Raw genomic sequence first — 16,101 nt, 5'->3', positions numbered from 1 at the left:
GAATGTGAAGTCAAGTGGGCCTTAGAAAGCATCACTACGAACAAAGCTAGCGGACGTGATGGAATTCCAGTAGAGCTATTTCAAATCCTGAAAGATGATGCTGTGAAAGTGCTGCACTCAATACGCCAGCAAATTTGGAAAACTCAGCAGTGGCCACAGGACTGGAAAAGGTCAGTTTTCATTCCAATCCCAAAGAAAGGCAGTGCCAAAGAATGCTCAAACTACTACACAATTGCACTCATCTCACATGCTAGTAAAGTAATGCTCAAAATTCTCCAAGCCAGGCTTCAGCAATACGTGAACCATGAACTCCCTGATGTTCAAGCTGGTTTTAGAAAGGGGAGAGGAACCAGAGATCAAATTGCCAACATCCACTGGATCATGGAAAAAGCAAGAGAGTTCCAGAAAAACATCTATTTCTGCTTTATTGACTATGCCAAAGCCTTTGACTGTGTGGATCACAATAAACTGTGGAAAATTCTGAGAGAGATGGGAATACCAGACCACCTGACCTGCCTCTTGAGAAATCTGTATGCAGGTCAGGAAGCAACAGTTAGAACTGGACATGGAACAACAGACTGGTTCCAAATAGGAAAAGGAGTCCATCAAGGCTGTATATTGTCACTCTGCTTATTTAACTTCTATTCAGAGTACATCATGAGAAACGCTGGGCTGGAAGAAACACAAGCTGGAATCAAGATTGCCAGGAGAAATATCAATAACCTCAGATATGCAGATGACACCACCCTTATGGCAGAAAGTGAAGAGGAACCAAAAGGCCTCTTGATGAAAGTGAAAGAGGAGAGTGAAAAAGTTGGCTTAAAGCTCAACGTTCAGAAAACAAAGACCATGGCATCCGGTCCCATCACTTCATGGGAAATAGACGGGGAAACAGTGGAAACAGTGTCAGACTTTATTTTGGGGGCTCCAGAATCACTGCAGATAGTGACTGCAGCCATGAAGTTAAAAGACGCTTACTCCTTGGAAGAAAAGTTATGACCAACCTAGATAGCATATTCAAAAGCAGAGACGTTACTTTGCCGACTAAGGTCCGTCTAGTCAAGGCTATGGTTTTTCCTGTGGTCATGTATGGATGTGAGAGTTGGATTGTGAAGAATTGATGTTTTTGAACTGTGGGGCTGGAGAAGACTCTTGAGAGTCCCTTGGACCGCAAGGAGATCCAACCAGTCCATTCTGAGGGAGATCAGCCCTGGGATTTCTTTGGAGGGAATGATGCTAAAGCTGAAACTCCAGTACTCTGGCCACCTCATGCGAAGAGTTGACTCATTGGAAAAGACTCTGATTCTGGGAGGGATTGGGGGCAGGAGGAGAAGGGGACGACCGAGGATGAGATGGCTGGATGGCATCACTGACTCGGATGTGAGTCTGAGTGAACTCCGGGAGATGGTGATGGACAGGGAGGCCTGGCGTGCTGCAATTCATGGGGTTGCGGCCAGTCGGACACGACTGAGCAACTGAACTGATCAGTGGTTTCCAACATCTTCTACAATGAGCAGGAAAACAAATGTCACGGGGTACGAGAAGCGAAGCTCGAGTGTCTGGATTTCTGCGAATCCAAAGCGCTTCAGGTGTGTGGAGGAGGCCCTGCGGCTCTCCTTAGTAGCCCCATTTTTAAAAATTTTTATTGGACTATAGTTGCTTTGCAATGGCACGTTGGAGTCGACTGTACACAAAGCGAGTCAGCCCTGTGGACACACAGGCGCTCTTGATTTGACTTACTTCCCCTTTAGGTCATACAGAGCTTCGAGCAGGGTTCCGAGTTATGCACTAGGCTCTTGTTAATTGCCTGTCTTACACACGGCGTGGATGGGGTATATACGTCAAGGAGGGAGGGACAGGAGGGGAGGGCAGGGCTGTGAGGGCCAGGGGCACAGATGGAGGGAGGGAGGGAGGGAGGGACGGTGGGGACAGGGCTGTGAGGGCCGGGGGCACAGCACAGATGCGGGGAATCGACTCAGCTATGTGCCAGCTCCGCTGTTACCTGCAGCCCCACGGGGCCCGGGGGCCCGGGGAAGCCTCTCGGACCCTCGTCGCCTTTCTGCCCAAAGAGGCCCTGCTGGCCCCGAGGTCCTGGCTCGCCGTCAGCTCCCTGCGGGGAGACGGATGAGCGTGCTGAGGACCAGAAGCAGACCACAGCAGCTCGAGGGGTCGGCGTCTCTGAGGGCCGTTAGCCGCGGATACTCACGGAGGGGCCTGGCTGTCCGATGGGGCCTTGAGGTCCCGTAGGCCCTGGTGGGCCCTGTGGGGAAGAGACAGAGGTGGTGGCTCCTGAGTCGCTGCTGAGGCCACCTGGCGTGGGGGCTGGCGGCCCAGCTCACCCGGGCCCCACGCGGGGCCCACCCTGGCCAGGCTGCGGCTCTGGAAGGCGAGAGGCCCAGGGTCCAGCCCTGAGCGTGTGCGGTCGGGGGTGGCCAGAGGGCCCTGTGTACCACCTCAGCCCCATCACACACCCGTGACACGGGCCGCGGAGACCCCGTTCAGACCTGAGGTCGGGGGGCTCCTGCATGGCTGAGCGAGGGCCTGACTCCGAAGGCCACACTTGGCGCTCACTGCCGCCCCCAGGGCACCCCCAGGCACGTTCCACTGTCAGCCCAGGGAGCGTGGGGGAGAGGCCACGCTGTGCGGGGAGCCTGACCCGCCCCGGGCCGGCACTGGGAGCACACAGGTGCCTGCCCGCTCGGGACACACATGCCGGCGAAGAAGCCTGCACGGCAGGCCTCCTTCCTCGGCCCCGGGAGGAGCTGCAGCCCCGGGACAGCGCTTGTGCAAGAACGCACTAGTATTTCTCAGCAGAATTTTTTTTCAGGGAAAATTATGAGGCATTTGGTCAGGATGCTGCCGCTGCTGGAACGTCCCGCAGCCCTCAGCGCTGAGGGGTGGTGACTACGTCGGTGGGACCCAAATCCTCAAGGACAAACCTGCTCCATTTGCTTATTTCACAAAACCTGCGAGGGCTTTCTGTTCATCGGGTAATAAGGGATTCACTTACAGACGTGTGTCACTTACACGTCTAACACATGCCTGTGCACACGCACACACACGTGCACAGGCAGGCACACAAGATTCCAACGGCGGGGGGTGGAGGGGAGCCTATCACCCGGTCTCCATCAGTCACGGGGGTGAGTGCTGGTTTCTCCTTGTTGGTGCTGAGTCGCTCAGTCATGCCTGACTCTGCGACCGCATGGACCGTAGCCCACCAGGCTCCTCCGTCCATGGGATTCTCCAGGCGAGACGACTGGAGTGGGTGCCTGTCCCCTCCTCCAGGGGGTCTTCCCGGCCCAGGGGTCGAACCTGCGGCTCCTGGAGCACGTCCTGCATCGCAGGCGGATTCCTCGCCGCTGAGCCACCAAGGGAAGGCCGGCTACCTTGTAAGGGTGGCTGCACCGAGCCAAGCCCGTGGCCCTGAGCCGCGGCTGCGCCGGGGGCCCCTTACCTGCTCGCCTTTGTCTCCCTTGCTCCCCTTCTGTCCCGGCTCCCCAATCTCTCCCTGTGGGAAAACGGGAAAGACCCGTCAGACGGCCCAGTGGCTGCTTGCACGTTCTCTGCTCCCCGTAATTAATTTTTCTTAGAGAGTAAGAACCATCTCCTCTCCAGGGGGACCTCTAACTTTCCTAAGATGAAACATTTTCATATATTAATTTGATTTCCTCTTTAATAAGAGAGCTGGAAGAGATAAGACCTTGATTTTACGCTTTGCAGGACTGTAGATTTGAAAGTGTGGCAAAAAATCATAATGGAAATATTTACTTCGTCAAATCGGATGACAGGACAGTGTAATAAAGACAACTCAATTACTATGCCTCCAGAACTATTAAAACCCCTCCGTGTTTCTGCTGTGCCGGGCTGTCTCCCACCCCGAGAGGCCAGGAATCAACACTGCAGAGGTGATAAAGTCAGAAATGTCGCCGGAGAGTTCTCACAAATGGGAAGTTAAGCCAGAGAGCTGAATTCCTCTGATTTCATTAAATGGAAGATACAATGCTACAGTAACAGCATCAGATTATAAAGCATATTCCTGACAAAAGGGGGCCTTGATGATTCAAGTGGAGACATTCAAAAATAGAAACTAAGTAAAACCTCATTAAACTCGGCTCCACAGATTTGGAATCTGAAATGATTGAGAGTGCTTCTCCTTGCTCTGGCTGCTACAGCAGATGTCTTGATGACATCAAAACTACAGAAGAAGGAAGCACTGTCTGAGTCCCTCAAATGTGTCAGAGATCTCATTCGTTACCGCTATTTGGGAGCCATTCCAAAATCATCCGCTAACGCCAAGAACACCGGCTGCACAGCATGGGGTCCCTGTCACCAGAGCCCCTACCGTGCCTGTGTCCCTTGGTTTGAAAGGACCCCCGTCCAGTCCCGACCTGCAGGCGTGGGCCAGGCTGGGCCAAGCAGGGCTCCGAGACAGGGCGGGGGCTTCTCCAAATTCTTACCTTGTCTCCGTCTTCTCCAGGGGGGCCCACAGGGCCAGCGGGACCGGGGAGCCCCACTGGGCCCTGGAGACCGTCTCGGCCAGCTGGGCCTTGTGGACCCTTCTCGCCCTAGAGAGGAGAGGGGACGATTGTTCAAAGGCAGCTCCATCGTGGGAGCACCTTGCCAGCAGCTCGTCCCTCGGCCAGAGGCCCACAGGTGGGAGGCGGGCGGTTCCTGGGGAGGGACCATCCCCCACGTCCTAATGGACCTGCCAGATGTGCCAGGGGCGGCCCCGAGTCCAGTCCTGAGTCACTGCTCCCCGTGCACCTCCGTGGTTAACCCTCGCCCACCCTGGGAAGCGCTACTCTCTCCCAGATGGGCAACGGAGGCTTGTTCGTCCAGTGGAGCCGGATCCAAACCAGGGCAGCCCGATTCCCGGGCCTATGTGCGCGATCGCCCACGTCAGCGGCCAGGGCGTCTGAGCTCCGGCTCTGGCCAACTTGCTCACTCTCCCGCTTTTGTACTAATACCACCCCCCCACGCCCCCCGAGCAGGAGCACAAACACCTGCACACACATGCACACACACACGCACGTGCACGCACACACATGCACACACTCGCATGTGCACACACACACGCACACACGCACACACACATACGCACACACAGGTACACACATGTGCGTGCAGCACACACACACACACTCGCATGTGCACACACACGCACACACAGGTACACACATGTGCACATGCAAGCACACATGCACACATGTGTACACGCATGTGCCCACACACGCGCATGCATGCATGCAAATGCACACGCGCATGCACACACACGTGCACACACACGTGCACACACACACACACATGCGTGCACGCACACACACACCCATCTTCCTTTCCTCACAGTTTTGGTTCACTTTCCTAATAGCCCCTTGGTTATCCCAAACGATCCTTACTGAGTTCTTGCTCTATTTTGCCAGCCATGTGCTACCCCGTGAGCAGCCGGCACCTTCTCACCCAAACCAGGATCCCCGTCTCCCGACAGAGCCAGGAATGGAAGCAGGAGGGGACGCGGACGGGAAAGTGAGCGGCCTCATGGTCGCTGGCGGGCCTCACCGTGCCCCCCCTCCTCCTGCACCCCCTTCCCTGTCCTGCCGCACATTCACGCCCTGCTCTTCGACTGAGAGCCCCCTGAAAGGCTCTTCCTCAGTTAAGCCAGAACATGCCCAGGCAGCCTGTGGCTCGGGTGGAATCTTCCTGCCGACACGACACCTGACCTTTCTTGGCCTTTCTCCTCAGGCGGCTGTGCTGGGACCGTGACGAGATTTTCGCAGACGGTGCCACCTTGGGAGGTTTCTGCTCAAGCCCTGACTCTTGAAACAGTGAGCCCAAGCCGTGTCCACCCTGCTCCGTGTGCTGTGTGGACTCTACCCACACTGAGTGCCCGGAGGATGGGGGCTCAGGCAGAGCCCAGGGGGATCTGGGTCCTGCAGGCCTTGGGGGATGGACCGGATGCCTCAGAACTGCCGATGGCCCGCTGGACAGATCGGCCAGGCGCCACGTGTCCAGCGTGGTTCCCGTGTGGACTTCTCGCCGGGAAGGCAACCAGGGCCCTCTTTCTACCCCTGGGCCGTGGGAAACCCATGAGAAAAACCACCCTCTCTAACAAAAATCAATCCTCACAGGTGTCTTGACTCAATGGGACATCATCCAGGTAGCCCGTCCCCCTGGAACTCAGACTTCTGTGACCTTCGCAATTTGGAGAGGGGCTCTGAGCTGGAATCTGTCTCCATGGCTGAGTGGGTGTGAGGGCAGGTGGGCGCTGAAACAATCACGAGGCACACATCTAACGTGGCTGGGGTGAGGGTTCCTCTGGGCAGGAAGGGGCGCTTGGGGAGACACGGGGAGAGAGGCTGGCGCTCAGCTTCCCAGGCACGTCTGACCAGACACGAAGGGTCTCTATCCCCCTTCATGGAAGCCGAGACTCCGCACCAGCCCCCGCCTGAGCTCTCACAAAGCCTCCGGGCGGGGGCAGCCACGCCGGCGCGTCAGGTGGGGAGCGGCGGCTGCCGGGCGTCGGGGAAGAGGCTGTTCTCTTCCCACCAGGCGGCCTGTCCCTTGTCTTTTGCACACCTGCCCCCAGACCAACACAGCAAGCGCCACCCCAAACATCCACCTTTCCGCTCCACTGACCAGCCGTGGGCCCAGGCCGCGGTGGGGGCCCCATCCCCCTGGGGCCCCCAGAGCCTGGACCGGGCCCAGGGCCACGTGTGGACAGAGTCTCCACGTGCCCCCACCCCTGGCCCTGGCCGGCATGTCCCAGGTCACAGACGCACAGGCCTGACCAGTAAGCCTGGCCCGGATACCCCCTGAGCACCCCTGCAGCTCAGACCACTCTGGGGGAGCATCTGGCCGCCCTTGGACCTCCACTGTGACAGCCAGGCACACATCGCAAACTTCATCACCCACCCCCCTCCCACAGACCCCAGGATGACGCCCAGGGAGCGCAGCACACAGCAGGGACCAAGCTCCTCCGCGGCAGTACTTACAGGAGCGCCTTTCTCCCCAGCCGGCCCAGGGGGGCCCTGGGGCCCGGGTCTCCCTGGAATTCCAATGGGCCCGGCGGCACCAGCAGGACCTCTCTCCCCTGGAGATCCCTGGGCGAGGCAAGAAAGTGGTTTATTTCAAAGGCTCTCCAACTGCGTGGATACGACTTCCTGAAGCCCCACCCCACCATACCATGCACCCCCTACTCTAGAGCCCGCCACAGCTCCCCAGGGCCCGAGTGGGCACAGACTATCGGGTCTAGAGCTTGAGGCTGTTTCTGAGCCCCTCCCATGATTCCAAGTCCCTGCAGAGCGTCTGAGGACAACTCCTCCCTAAGTCCCGGCCCAGAGGGACCTCTTCCCGGACCCTGGCACCTAGGCCCTGTGGGCTCCGCCTGCCCCCGGGGTGCTCACTGGCGGCCCGGCTCCTCCACGCTGTCTGCTCTATGGGGGAGGCTCTGGCCCCAGGCCAGGACTGACAGGTAGGCACTTGGACTAATTCTAGGGGTCAGCACTGAGCACCCCGGTTCCCCGGGAGGCATCCTGTTCCCAACCTTTACCAGAAGGAAGACTTCTCACCTCACTTCCACCTGACTTCCCTATCATCATCTCTCTCAAATGGCCCCTAACTCAGGGGGAAGGGGGTATTGTTTCATGGTCCCCCTCAACCCCAGCCAAGGGCCAGGGCCGCTCCTGAAGCCCCCACCTGAGCACATGAGTGGGGGCTTTCGGATGGGCCCTGTTTTAAGCAGGAAGTGAAGCAGATATCACTTTCCCGTAAAGAGTCAGACAAAAGTAGGGGTCTCTGGGCACAGCCTCACGTGGCCCCTGAGTCCCCCAGAGCATAGCCCGGAGTCTCGAAGGTCTGAATCTTTAGACCTCATGTAGCTGAATCTCACAGTTGGCAGGGACCCACTTAAAAAAACAGACAGTTCAGCTCTGGGGAGTGGGCCTCCTGCCTGTGCTGAGTCACTTTTGCCCTGAGCGGCCTTGGGCGTGTGGATGGCCCGGCTCGAGGCCCTGGAGCTGCGTGTGCCCGCGTGGGCTGTGCCAGGGCTGGACCCGCGCCGAGCACCTCCATGGGCTCGGGGGCCCCACTCAGGCCTCGTCCACACTCCCAGCCCTCCAAGTTCCCTCACACAGCACGGCCCTTCCCCGGGCCTTCCTCACTGGCTGGCAGCTCAGGCACGCTGGCCACATCCACCTCTTCCACCACAGCCTCCCCAGGACCCCCGGGGGACCGTCAGAGCCGGTGTGCGTGCTCCCCAGCCCTCGGGACACCTGCCCTCCTGCAGAGCAGGCCTGGAGGGAGAGGGAGGGAGAGGCTTTGTGGTGGACCAGTACACTCACCGCGGGGCCTGGTGGGCCGGGGGGGCCTTCACTGCCTTTCAGTCCAAGCGCCCCCTGCAAAACAACGAGGTGTGAGAGGGGGCTGTGGGGAGAAGCCTCCCCCGGGGGAGACATCCAACCCATCCCCCGGCGGACCCCTCACTCACCACTGGACCAGGAAGTCCTCGGTCTCCAGGGAAGCCTCGCAGCCCGGGGGGACCGTCTTTCCCAGGAAGGCCGGCGGGGCCTGGGTCACCCTGGAATCAGGGCCACAGGTCAGCTTCGGGCGGTACCCGTGGCCCAGGTGGATGGGGAGTGGGTGGGGCCTGGTCTTCTAGATCCACTCGGGACCTGGGCTGGAGGGGGGGCTTCCCAGGGCTCACAGCTTTAAAAGGAACCTCTGGGTCTTGACTCGCTTCGCTGGTTGACGGGTCTGGGTGCTGGAGCACGGCCCAAGCTCAGGCCTGGGCGCCTGTGTGGCCCGCTGGCCCCGCGTGTGGCGTGGGAACCGACTCTGTCTGGGACTCCAACTACGATCCGCGGAGTCCTGCTCCCCGCCACGTCCTTCAGGGCCTCGGCGGCCGGAGCGGGCGCCGAGGGCCCTCACGCCTGTTCTTCCCATGAACCTGGGGATCCTCGTAAAACTGGCTCAGGTGAAGAACTCCGTGGCCAAAGTGTTGGAAGCTTTGCCCGAAATGGACTCGCCACTAAGATATTCGTCTCGAGCCTGAACCACGTTTTCTCAGTCGACCATGCGCCTTCCCTGAAATTCACTAAGGCTCTGGCGTCTTCTAGGACTTTCTCTGGGGTCCCACATGGGAGAGTAGGGGCGTCCTTTCCAAACTCAGCCAGCTCTCTTTAGGGCTGAATGGCTGTCTCTACGTTACACACACACACACACACACACAAGCGTGCATGTATGTACTCCATCACGTATGCCTGTGTACGAACACGTGTGTGTGTGTGACCTTTTCACCCTTTGATTACTCTTCAAGTTTACTTTCCTGTATGTGGTCACGCAAAGGGCTGGAGAACTTATCTCTCCCGAGTCCCTCACTGAAAAGCTGAAAGAAGATGGCCGTTCGTTTTTATGCAAAAACAGGAAGTTACGACCAGTAGCTTGGGACGCCCAGTATGGGGATGGGTTTTTTAATTATTTACTCTTTCACTGATGCTTCCGAATTGTGGTGCTGGAGAGGACTCTTGAGAGTCTCTCGGACTGCAAGGAGATCAAATGAGTCAATCCTAAAGGAAATCAACCCTGAATATTCATTGGAAGGATGATGCTGAAGCTAAAACTCCAATACTTTGGCCTGATGCAAAGAACCAACTCATTGGAAAAGACTCTGATGCTGGTAAAGATTGAAGGCAGAAGAAGGGGGTGGCAGAGGATGAGATGGTTAGACAGCGTCACCAATTCAATGGACATGAGTTTGAGAAAATTCTGAGAGGTAGCGGAGGGCAGGGGAGCCTGGCGTCCTGCAGTCCCCGGAGTTGTGAGTCGTCGGACACGACTTAGCGACTGAACGACAACTTTCGTGTCTGAACGTGGAGAATTTTTTAAAGGGTCACTTTCCACTAACTTCAGCTTAGACACGTGAAGTGTCAGAGTTATGTCCGTTTCTGGGAATGGGTGGGCGGCCACTCCGGGTGCCCTGGGGAAGAGGTAGTCCACAGCCCCCCATCATCTCTGTCCGGGCAGCTGATCAGCTCAGACCCTCCTTCAAAGTGAGCAGAGAGGAGCTGAGTCCCTGGTCTGAGCGGGTGCAGTGGCATGAAGAGCAGCTGCTTGAGAATCACCCATTCATCAGAGAAAAGACAGAAAGACAGAGACCAAGGGCCGAAACCATCCCCAGGAAAGTCCGCCCAGGACAGAGGTCCCAGCACTCACCTTCGTGCCTTCTTTCCCGGCCAGGCCCGGGAGCCCCTGTTCACCGGGGGGGCCCGGGGGCCCAGGGTGCCCACGCTCGCCCATGGGACCAGTTTCCCCAGTGGGACCCTGCAGGGAAAAGGCGTGTCAGCCAATAAACATGTTCCAGGGACACGCAAGAAAGTAACCTTCTCTGCCTCAGTCTAAGGACAGCCTGGTCGCAGAGGCAAAGGGCCACTGTGAGCCCACCAGACCGTCACCTTCCTTTGAAGGTCTCCTTCTGGTAAAAACCCAGAAAGAGCAAAGCTCACCGGGGGTGCTGTTCACCAGCCACCGCCCGGGCCCCACTGTGGTCCTGCCTGTCGTCTCCGATGAAGCTGGCGGGGCCTGCGTTTCCTGGTCCTCGGGGGGAAGCCCCGTGCCGGGAAGGGTGGGGGGCGCACCCTCGTTTCCTGGGTCAGTATCTTATTTACCGCCATGTTAGGCGCGGACTTTCTGGGAAGCAAGGTGACTGCACCCTGTTTTGCGGCCCTGGACCTGCAAGCCCATTCTCACACAGATCCAAGGTTAGAATGGCAGCCCTGGGCACTGGATCCAAGGCGGGGAGTCAGGCTGCGTGGACCCCAAGGGCTGGACTGCCCGGAGGGTGGAAGCCGGACTCCCCGGGCCTGCCTGGTCTGCCCACAGGGTTGGCAGCTGGCTCTGCCCCCTTGGTTCGCGTCACGCGATCACTCCCATCTCTGTACCTGCTCTGTTGCATAGAAAGCACCTCTGAACCAGCGTTCTAGGCCTTATGACGCCCCCTGGCTGCACCCACACCCGGAGGATGCAGGGATCTTCTGCCCTGAGCGTGACTGTGTCTCCCGAGTGGGCGGGGACCCAGGATGACCAGGGATGCCAGTGGGGGCTGCATCTCACCTGAGGGCCGACCACACCCGGAGGGCCTGGAGGGCCGGTCTTGCCTTGGAAACCCTGCAAAGAGAGAGTCAGCCTGCTGAGACGGCTGAAGAAGCAGACAGGTCACCCCCAGCCCCCACCCCACCCCACCCCAAAACAGTGAACGTCCGAGACCTCATTTAAAAAGGCCATTTCTCTTGTTCCACTTTGCATGAATTTAGGAAGGTCAGGAAACCAGGCAAGTTTGTTTCACTAGCTGCTTCCATCACCCCGCCTTGCACTGAGAAATAGACTCGGTAACCGTTCATCTTCCTCACATCACTAAGCGTCCGCTTTCTGAGCAGACTGGGTGTCACAGCCACTGGAAACTGGACTCAGGAGCCGCCTCTGGGCTGCAGCTCATTAGTGATTTTGCGGGGACTGTCCTGCTGGTGTCGCCAAGGCCCCCGGGGCAGGAAGACGGTTTTCTACGGCACTGATTGAAATCCGGACGCTGCGGGGACCTGCCGCTTCTACAGTGTGGCAGCTGGGAGGTATTCTCAGCTCGACTCAACAGGAATCGCTTGTTTCTGCTCCGCTCGCTGGCACAGACCCGGCCGCCTATCTGCTCTGCACACGCTCTCCCCCAGAGGCGAAGCTGACGGCAGAGCACGGCGGGTTTCATTTCCAGCACATCCACGGAGCTCGGCACGTGTGGACAAGATGCCATCTGCAGGCGCCACGTGACGCCGGGGGAGACGTGCAGATGCTACGCCCAGGAGGCTTTCAGTAGAAACTCTACAGCGTCCGGAGAGGGAAGCGGCTCGTTTAAGGCTGCAGCGAGAGCTGCGGGGCCAGCTGCCCATGGGGCTGACAGGCAAGGACCTCTGACCCAGCGCACGACGACCAGTGAGCATGCAGCTGAGGGACACTTGATGCTCAGCCGCTGGACCGTGCAGACCCAGAGCAGAGGCAGCTTCATGGCAGAGTCTGGGAGGACCCCTTCTTTAGGCCCAGCTGAGCTGCACGCACCGGACTGGCACGGCCATAGCCGAGGCAGCGTTCCCTGCAGGCGACCTTTGTGCGCCCAGTCATGTCCGACTCTTGGTGACCCCATGGACTGTAGCCCACCAGTCTCCTCTGTCCACGGAATTTTCCAGAAAGAGTACTGGAGTGGGTAGCCATTTCCTACTCCGGGGGATCTTCCCGACCCAGGGACCAAACCTGCATCTCTTGTGCCTCCTGCCTCGGCAGGCGGATTCTTTACCCCCGAGCCAGCTGTGAAGCCTGCATACTGCACTCGATCTTAGCCGCAAGGCCAGCAGCCTTTACAGGGTCAGAACAAGGCACGCTGGACAGATCGAAGGCATCGCCCCTGCTTGGGGGCTGGGCAGCAGTGCCCACACGGAGGCAAGGCAGGCCTGCCGCGTGGTCCGCTGGGGGGACACCCACGCTGGCTGAGGCCGGGGTCCGTCTCCAGCCCCTTGTGACAAGCGGGCTCCGGGCTTGCGTTCAGGAGGCACCACGACCTTTTGTGCTTCCAGCTCTCTAATGAAAGCACAGGTCATCACCCTGAGGAGGACCTCTCTGCAGGGCGTCCGGACTGACCCCAGAGGACGTGCCACCCCAGGTGGGCCCAAATGGGGGTGCCCCTGAGTCTCTGGGGGCAGCCAGGCATGGTGGGGGGGGGCAGGAAGAACCTGTCCTACTTTGCCAGCAAAACAAGCGGCCTAATCACTCTGCCAGCCTCTTCCCAGCACGAGGCAGAGGCAAAAGCGCACACCGTGAGATGAGAAACCTTCCGTCTGGTCTGCTCAGGAAAGCATTAGAGAAAAACCTGCAAAGCTGGGGGTGTTTTAATTTTTCTCCATAAACAAAAGAGCAACGTAAACTCTTTATCGGCCACTGAGCACCAGGACGGCAAATGTACCGGACTCTGTCACCACGAGCCAAAAAGGGATGTTTTTAAGCGGTACCAAGAATATGTTAAGCGTGCTGTTAAGGATCACACTTCTCGAGGGGATGGTTCCTCCTGGAAGAGTCCGTCAGAGATCTCTGACCACACGGACGCTGGACGCAGACACAAGGTGGCCTTCCCGTGGGCCAGCCTCCACCACTACGGCGGCCAGGAGGTCACCAGGTGCTGCGAACCCTAGCTGTCCAGAGCAGGGAGCCCCAAAGTCACAAGTGTGCCCATCCCCTTCCCAGGGACAGGCCTGGGGGGGACACGCATGAAGCTCGGTTGAATCCCCCGTGGCTCCTGGGACCAGGAAGTGACCCCAGTGCTTTTTCTAGAACTAAAAAATGTGGGCATCCATTAAGTCCAGCTGTTGAAGACTGTCACGAGCACGGCTACAGGTCAGGGCAAGACCAAGCTGAGCTTGTGACAGCAGAGATGCTGGCCCTGAGCACAGCCAAGGGCCCAAACTCTAACCCACGCGGCCGCCTGTCCCCCTTCCTGAAAAGGGAACTTGGGGGAAGCCTTCTGGTTCCCTGCCATCCCCCCGAGGCCAGAAGGGCCGGGACAGACAGGGCTGGGGGCGGCATAAAGTTGGACAAGCTGGAAACAGAAGACCTTCCCAAGGAGTGTCCAGTTCAGATGCACGTGGTGTGCGTTTGGCTGCGCTCCGACCCTCCCAGGGGAGGCGGGGGCCGCTCCTCTAGGTTTCATTGGCATCACGATGGTTGCACGTGTGACCCTGGGCTTGGCTGGCCAGGATGGCTTGAAGCCGACACCTGCCCTCCACACACAGAGGCCAAGGGGCTGCTCGGAGGCCGTGGAGGTGGCCTCCAGACAGGGCGCATCCCGCGGCCACAGGAGCCGGCCGGCCCCTGGGGGGCTTCCCGAGGCCAAGCCTCAGCACCGCCCAGGCCGACCAGCAGTGAAGGTCAGGGGCAGCGCCTGCATCCTCCGGCGCTGCCCACACTCACCGTCTCGCCTCGCTGTCCAGGGTGTCCTGGGAGCCCATCCTTGCCTGGGGGCCCCTGTAGAAAGCAGAGGAGAGAAGTTTCATCTCGTTCCGAGACACACACACCTTCAGGACTTTGTGCCACCCCAGAGGACAAAAGCTACCATTTCATTTCCAAGGTGATAACAGCAAAGTCACAGCGACAAGCACTGCTGGGAGCCCGGGTCTGGGCACCGCCCCCTCGAACCCTTACATCCAGCCTGAGGGCCACTGCCGCCTCCCATGGGGAGAAGCCAGGCAGCCCCCGAGGCCCGGCTGCAGGGGGCACTGGGCCCACGTCCCTGCGGGGCAGAAGTCGAGCTCCTTCCTAACCCCCCGCGCCCACACGCGTCCTGATAGGCAGCAGCTCCCACGGCGAGGGGCTTTTCCTTCTCAGAGGATATAATCTGTTATCTGCTGTGAGCTGAGCTGTGCCTCTCCCCAAAACCACCAGGAAAAACAGGCTGAGGTCCTAACCCCCTGAAGCTGCGACCCTGGCCTCATTTGGGAACAGGGTCTCTGCAGACGGGATCAGGTCAAGGTGAGGTCTGGTTGGGTTAGGCTGGGCCCTCATCCAGGGTAGAGACAGAGAATGTGAGACAGAGGAGGAGAGAGGAGAAGGCCAGGCCAAGATGCAGGCGGAGTGGGACTGAGGGTCCACGAGCCCAGGGGGGCTGGGGGCTGGGAGAGGCCTCCCGGGGAGAAATCGGGCCCCGGCCCCGGGAGTTCGGGAGAGAACACGTTTCTGTGGTTTTAAGGGGCTGGGCTTGTGGCCATTAGTCATGAGAGCGCTACCACCCTAACCCAGGGCCGACTGGACAGTCATGACGGTCTGATGTCAGAGGGGTCCGTGCGCCCCAAACTGCCCCCCCAGCCAGAGCTCCTGGGCCGGACCCCCTCCCCGGAGCCTGCTGCCTGGAGGCCGGAGCCGTGGGGAACATGCGGTACTCACCGGGGGGCCCTTTGGTCCAGGGAACCCCGTGGGTCCTTGGGGTCCATTGGGTCCCTGGGGACAGACAAGAGCTGGTATGAGGACAGGCATCTCCCCAGCACGTGGGCCCGGCAGCCCCACCATCGGACCTCAGCACAGGCACGGCCACCCTGCTCCCCACGACTTTCGAGATGCTCTTTGCAGCCCTGTCCTCGCCGATGCGAAAAGGAAGTCCCGTCGCACAAGAAGGCCCCTCGGGGCAGCGTGGGGCCCAGGAATCGATTTCCTGACATCTCAGCCACTCCTCACCCCAAGCCCCAAGGCCAGGGCCAAGCAGATGGGGTCATCACCTCCAACCAACAGCAAAGACTTTACTCCCAGGGAAGGCTACCCCTGAGCCACCTCTGGATTTTAGGAACCACCCTCCTTCGCCAGAGTCGAAGGCTGGCTGTGCTCTGCCCTGCCCACCCAGGAAGAAACGCTGGGGGCCGCGGAGGGAAGGCAGCTCTCCTGCAGATGCTCCTGGGGGTGTTCCTGGACGTGTCCAGGTGCTTACCCGTTCACCGGGAGGGCCAGCCGGGCCATCGCCTCCAGAGTTGCCCTGGGAAGGCAGGGAAAGAGCAAGAAAAGCTTAGTATTACTATTCCTATCATTACTATTTTTGATGAAAAGACCCTGGCCCATGACGTCATCACAGGTGCAGAATCACCTAGCGCCCCTGTGCCCTCTGGAGTCACCCCGCCTCTGTACGGAGCAGAGCACACTAGCCTCGGGCGGTCCTCGCCTCTGCACACACACCCGGCACTAAGCCAGCCTCGCCGGGGCTGAGACACTCCCAGGAGAACGTGCTGCTGCTCTGGGACAAAGGCCAGGCTTCCACCAGGGGCCAAAGCTCACGAGAAGATGGGACGCAGGCTGCGTCCCAGGGTCCGCCCAGGAGCCTGCAGCAGCTGAGCGTGCAGTCAGCCTCCGGGGGCGCGACTGGGCCCAGAGCTCGTCACAGAGGGACTCGGGCAGCCCCCAGGCTCGCTCTGCCCCTGCCTGGCTCGCCACCTCCACCAGCCGCGGGCCCGTCTCCTTAGCAGCAAAGTGCGCTGGAATCACGCCCTGCACAGCGCAGGGCAGGACGGGCCTGCTGCCTGGCCAACGTCTGCTTCCGCG

The 16,101-nt window shown here is 59.4% G+C and overlaps 1 protein-coding gene across 2 annotated transcripts in view; it reads right to left on the bottom strand.

Moving 5' to 3' along the window:
* Positions 1-16,101, bottom strand: part of COL5A1 (collagen type V alpha 1 chain) — a 137,976-nt gene that overhangs the window by 24,010 nt on the left and 97,865 nt on the right. For both annotated transcript variants that reach the window (XM_040225636.1, XM_040225637.1), the window contains exons 35-46: positions 15,497-15,541; positions 14,962-15,015; positions 13,993-14,046; positions 11,104-11,157; positions 10,207-10,314; positions 8,483-8,572; positions 8,337-8,390; positions 6,990-7,097; positions 4,458-4,565; positions 3,455-3,508; positions 2,207-2,260; positions 2,003-2,110 (exon numbers count right to left, since the gene is read on the bottom strand). In XM_040225636.1, coding sequence (XP_040081570.1) covers positions 2,003-2,110; positions 2,207-2,260; positions 3,455-3,508; positions 4,458-4,565; positions 6,990-7,097; positions 8,337-8,390; positions 8,483-8,572; positions 10,207-10,314; positions 11,104-11,157; positions 13,993-14,046; positions 14,962-15,015; positions 15,497-15,541 — 891 coding nt within the window. The remainder of the gene's footprint in view (positions 1-2,002; positions 2,111-2,206; positions 2,261-3,454; positions 3,509-4,457; positions 4,566-6,989; positions 7,098-8,336; positions 8,391-8,482; positions 8,573-10,206; positions 10,315-11,103; positions 11,158-13,992; positions 14,047-14,961; positions 15,016-15,496; positions 15,542-16,101) is intronic.

Source organism: Oryx dammah, unplaced genomic scaffold (genome assembly GCF_014754425.2).
Source record: "Oryx dammah isolate SB20612 unplaced genomic scaffold, SCBI_Odam_1.1 HiC_scaffold_25, whole genome shotgun sequence".
In the NCBI taxonomy this organism is placed as follows: Eukaryota; Metazoa; Chordata; class Mammalia; order Artiodactyla; family Bovidae; genus Oryx; species Oryx dammah.
This window is presented reverse-complemented; position numbering and strand designations above follow the sequence as displayed.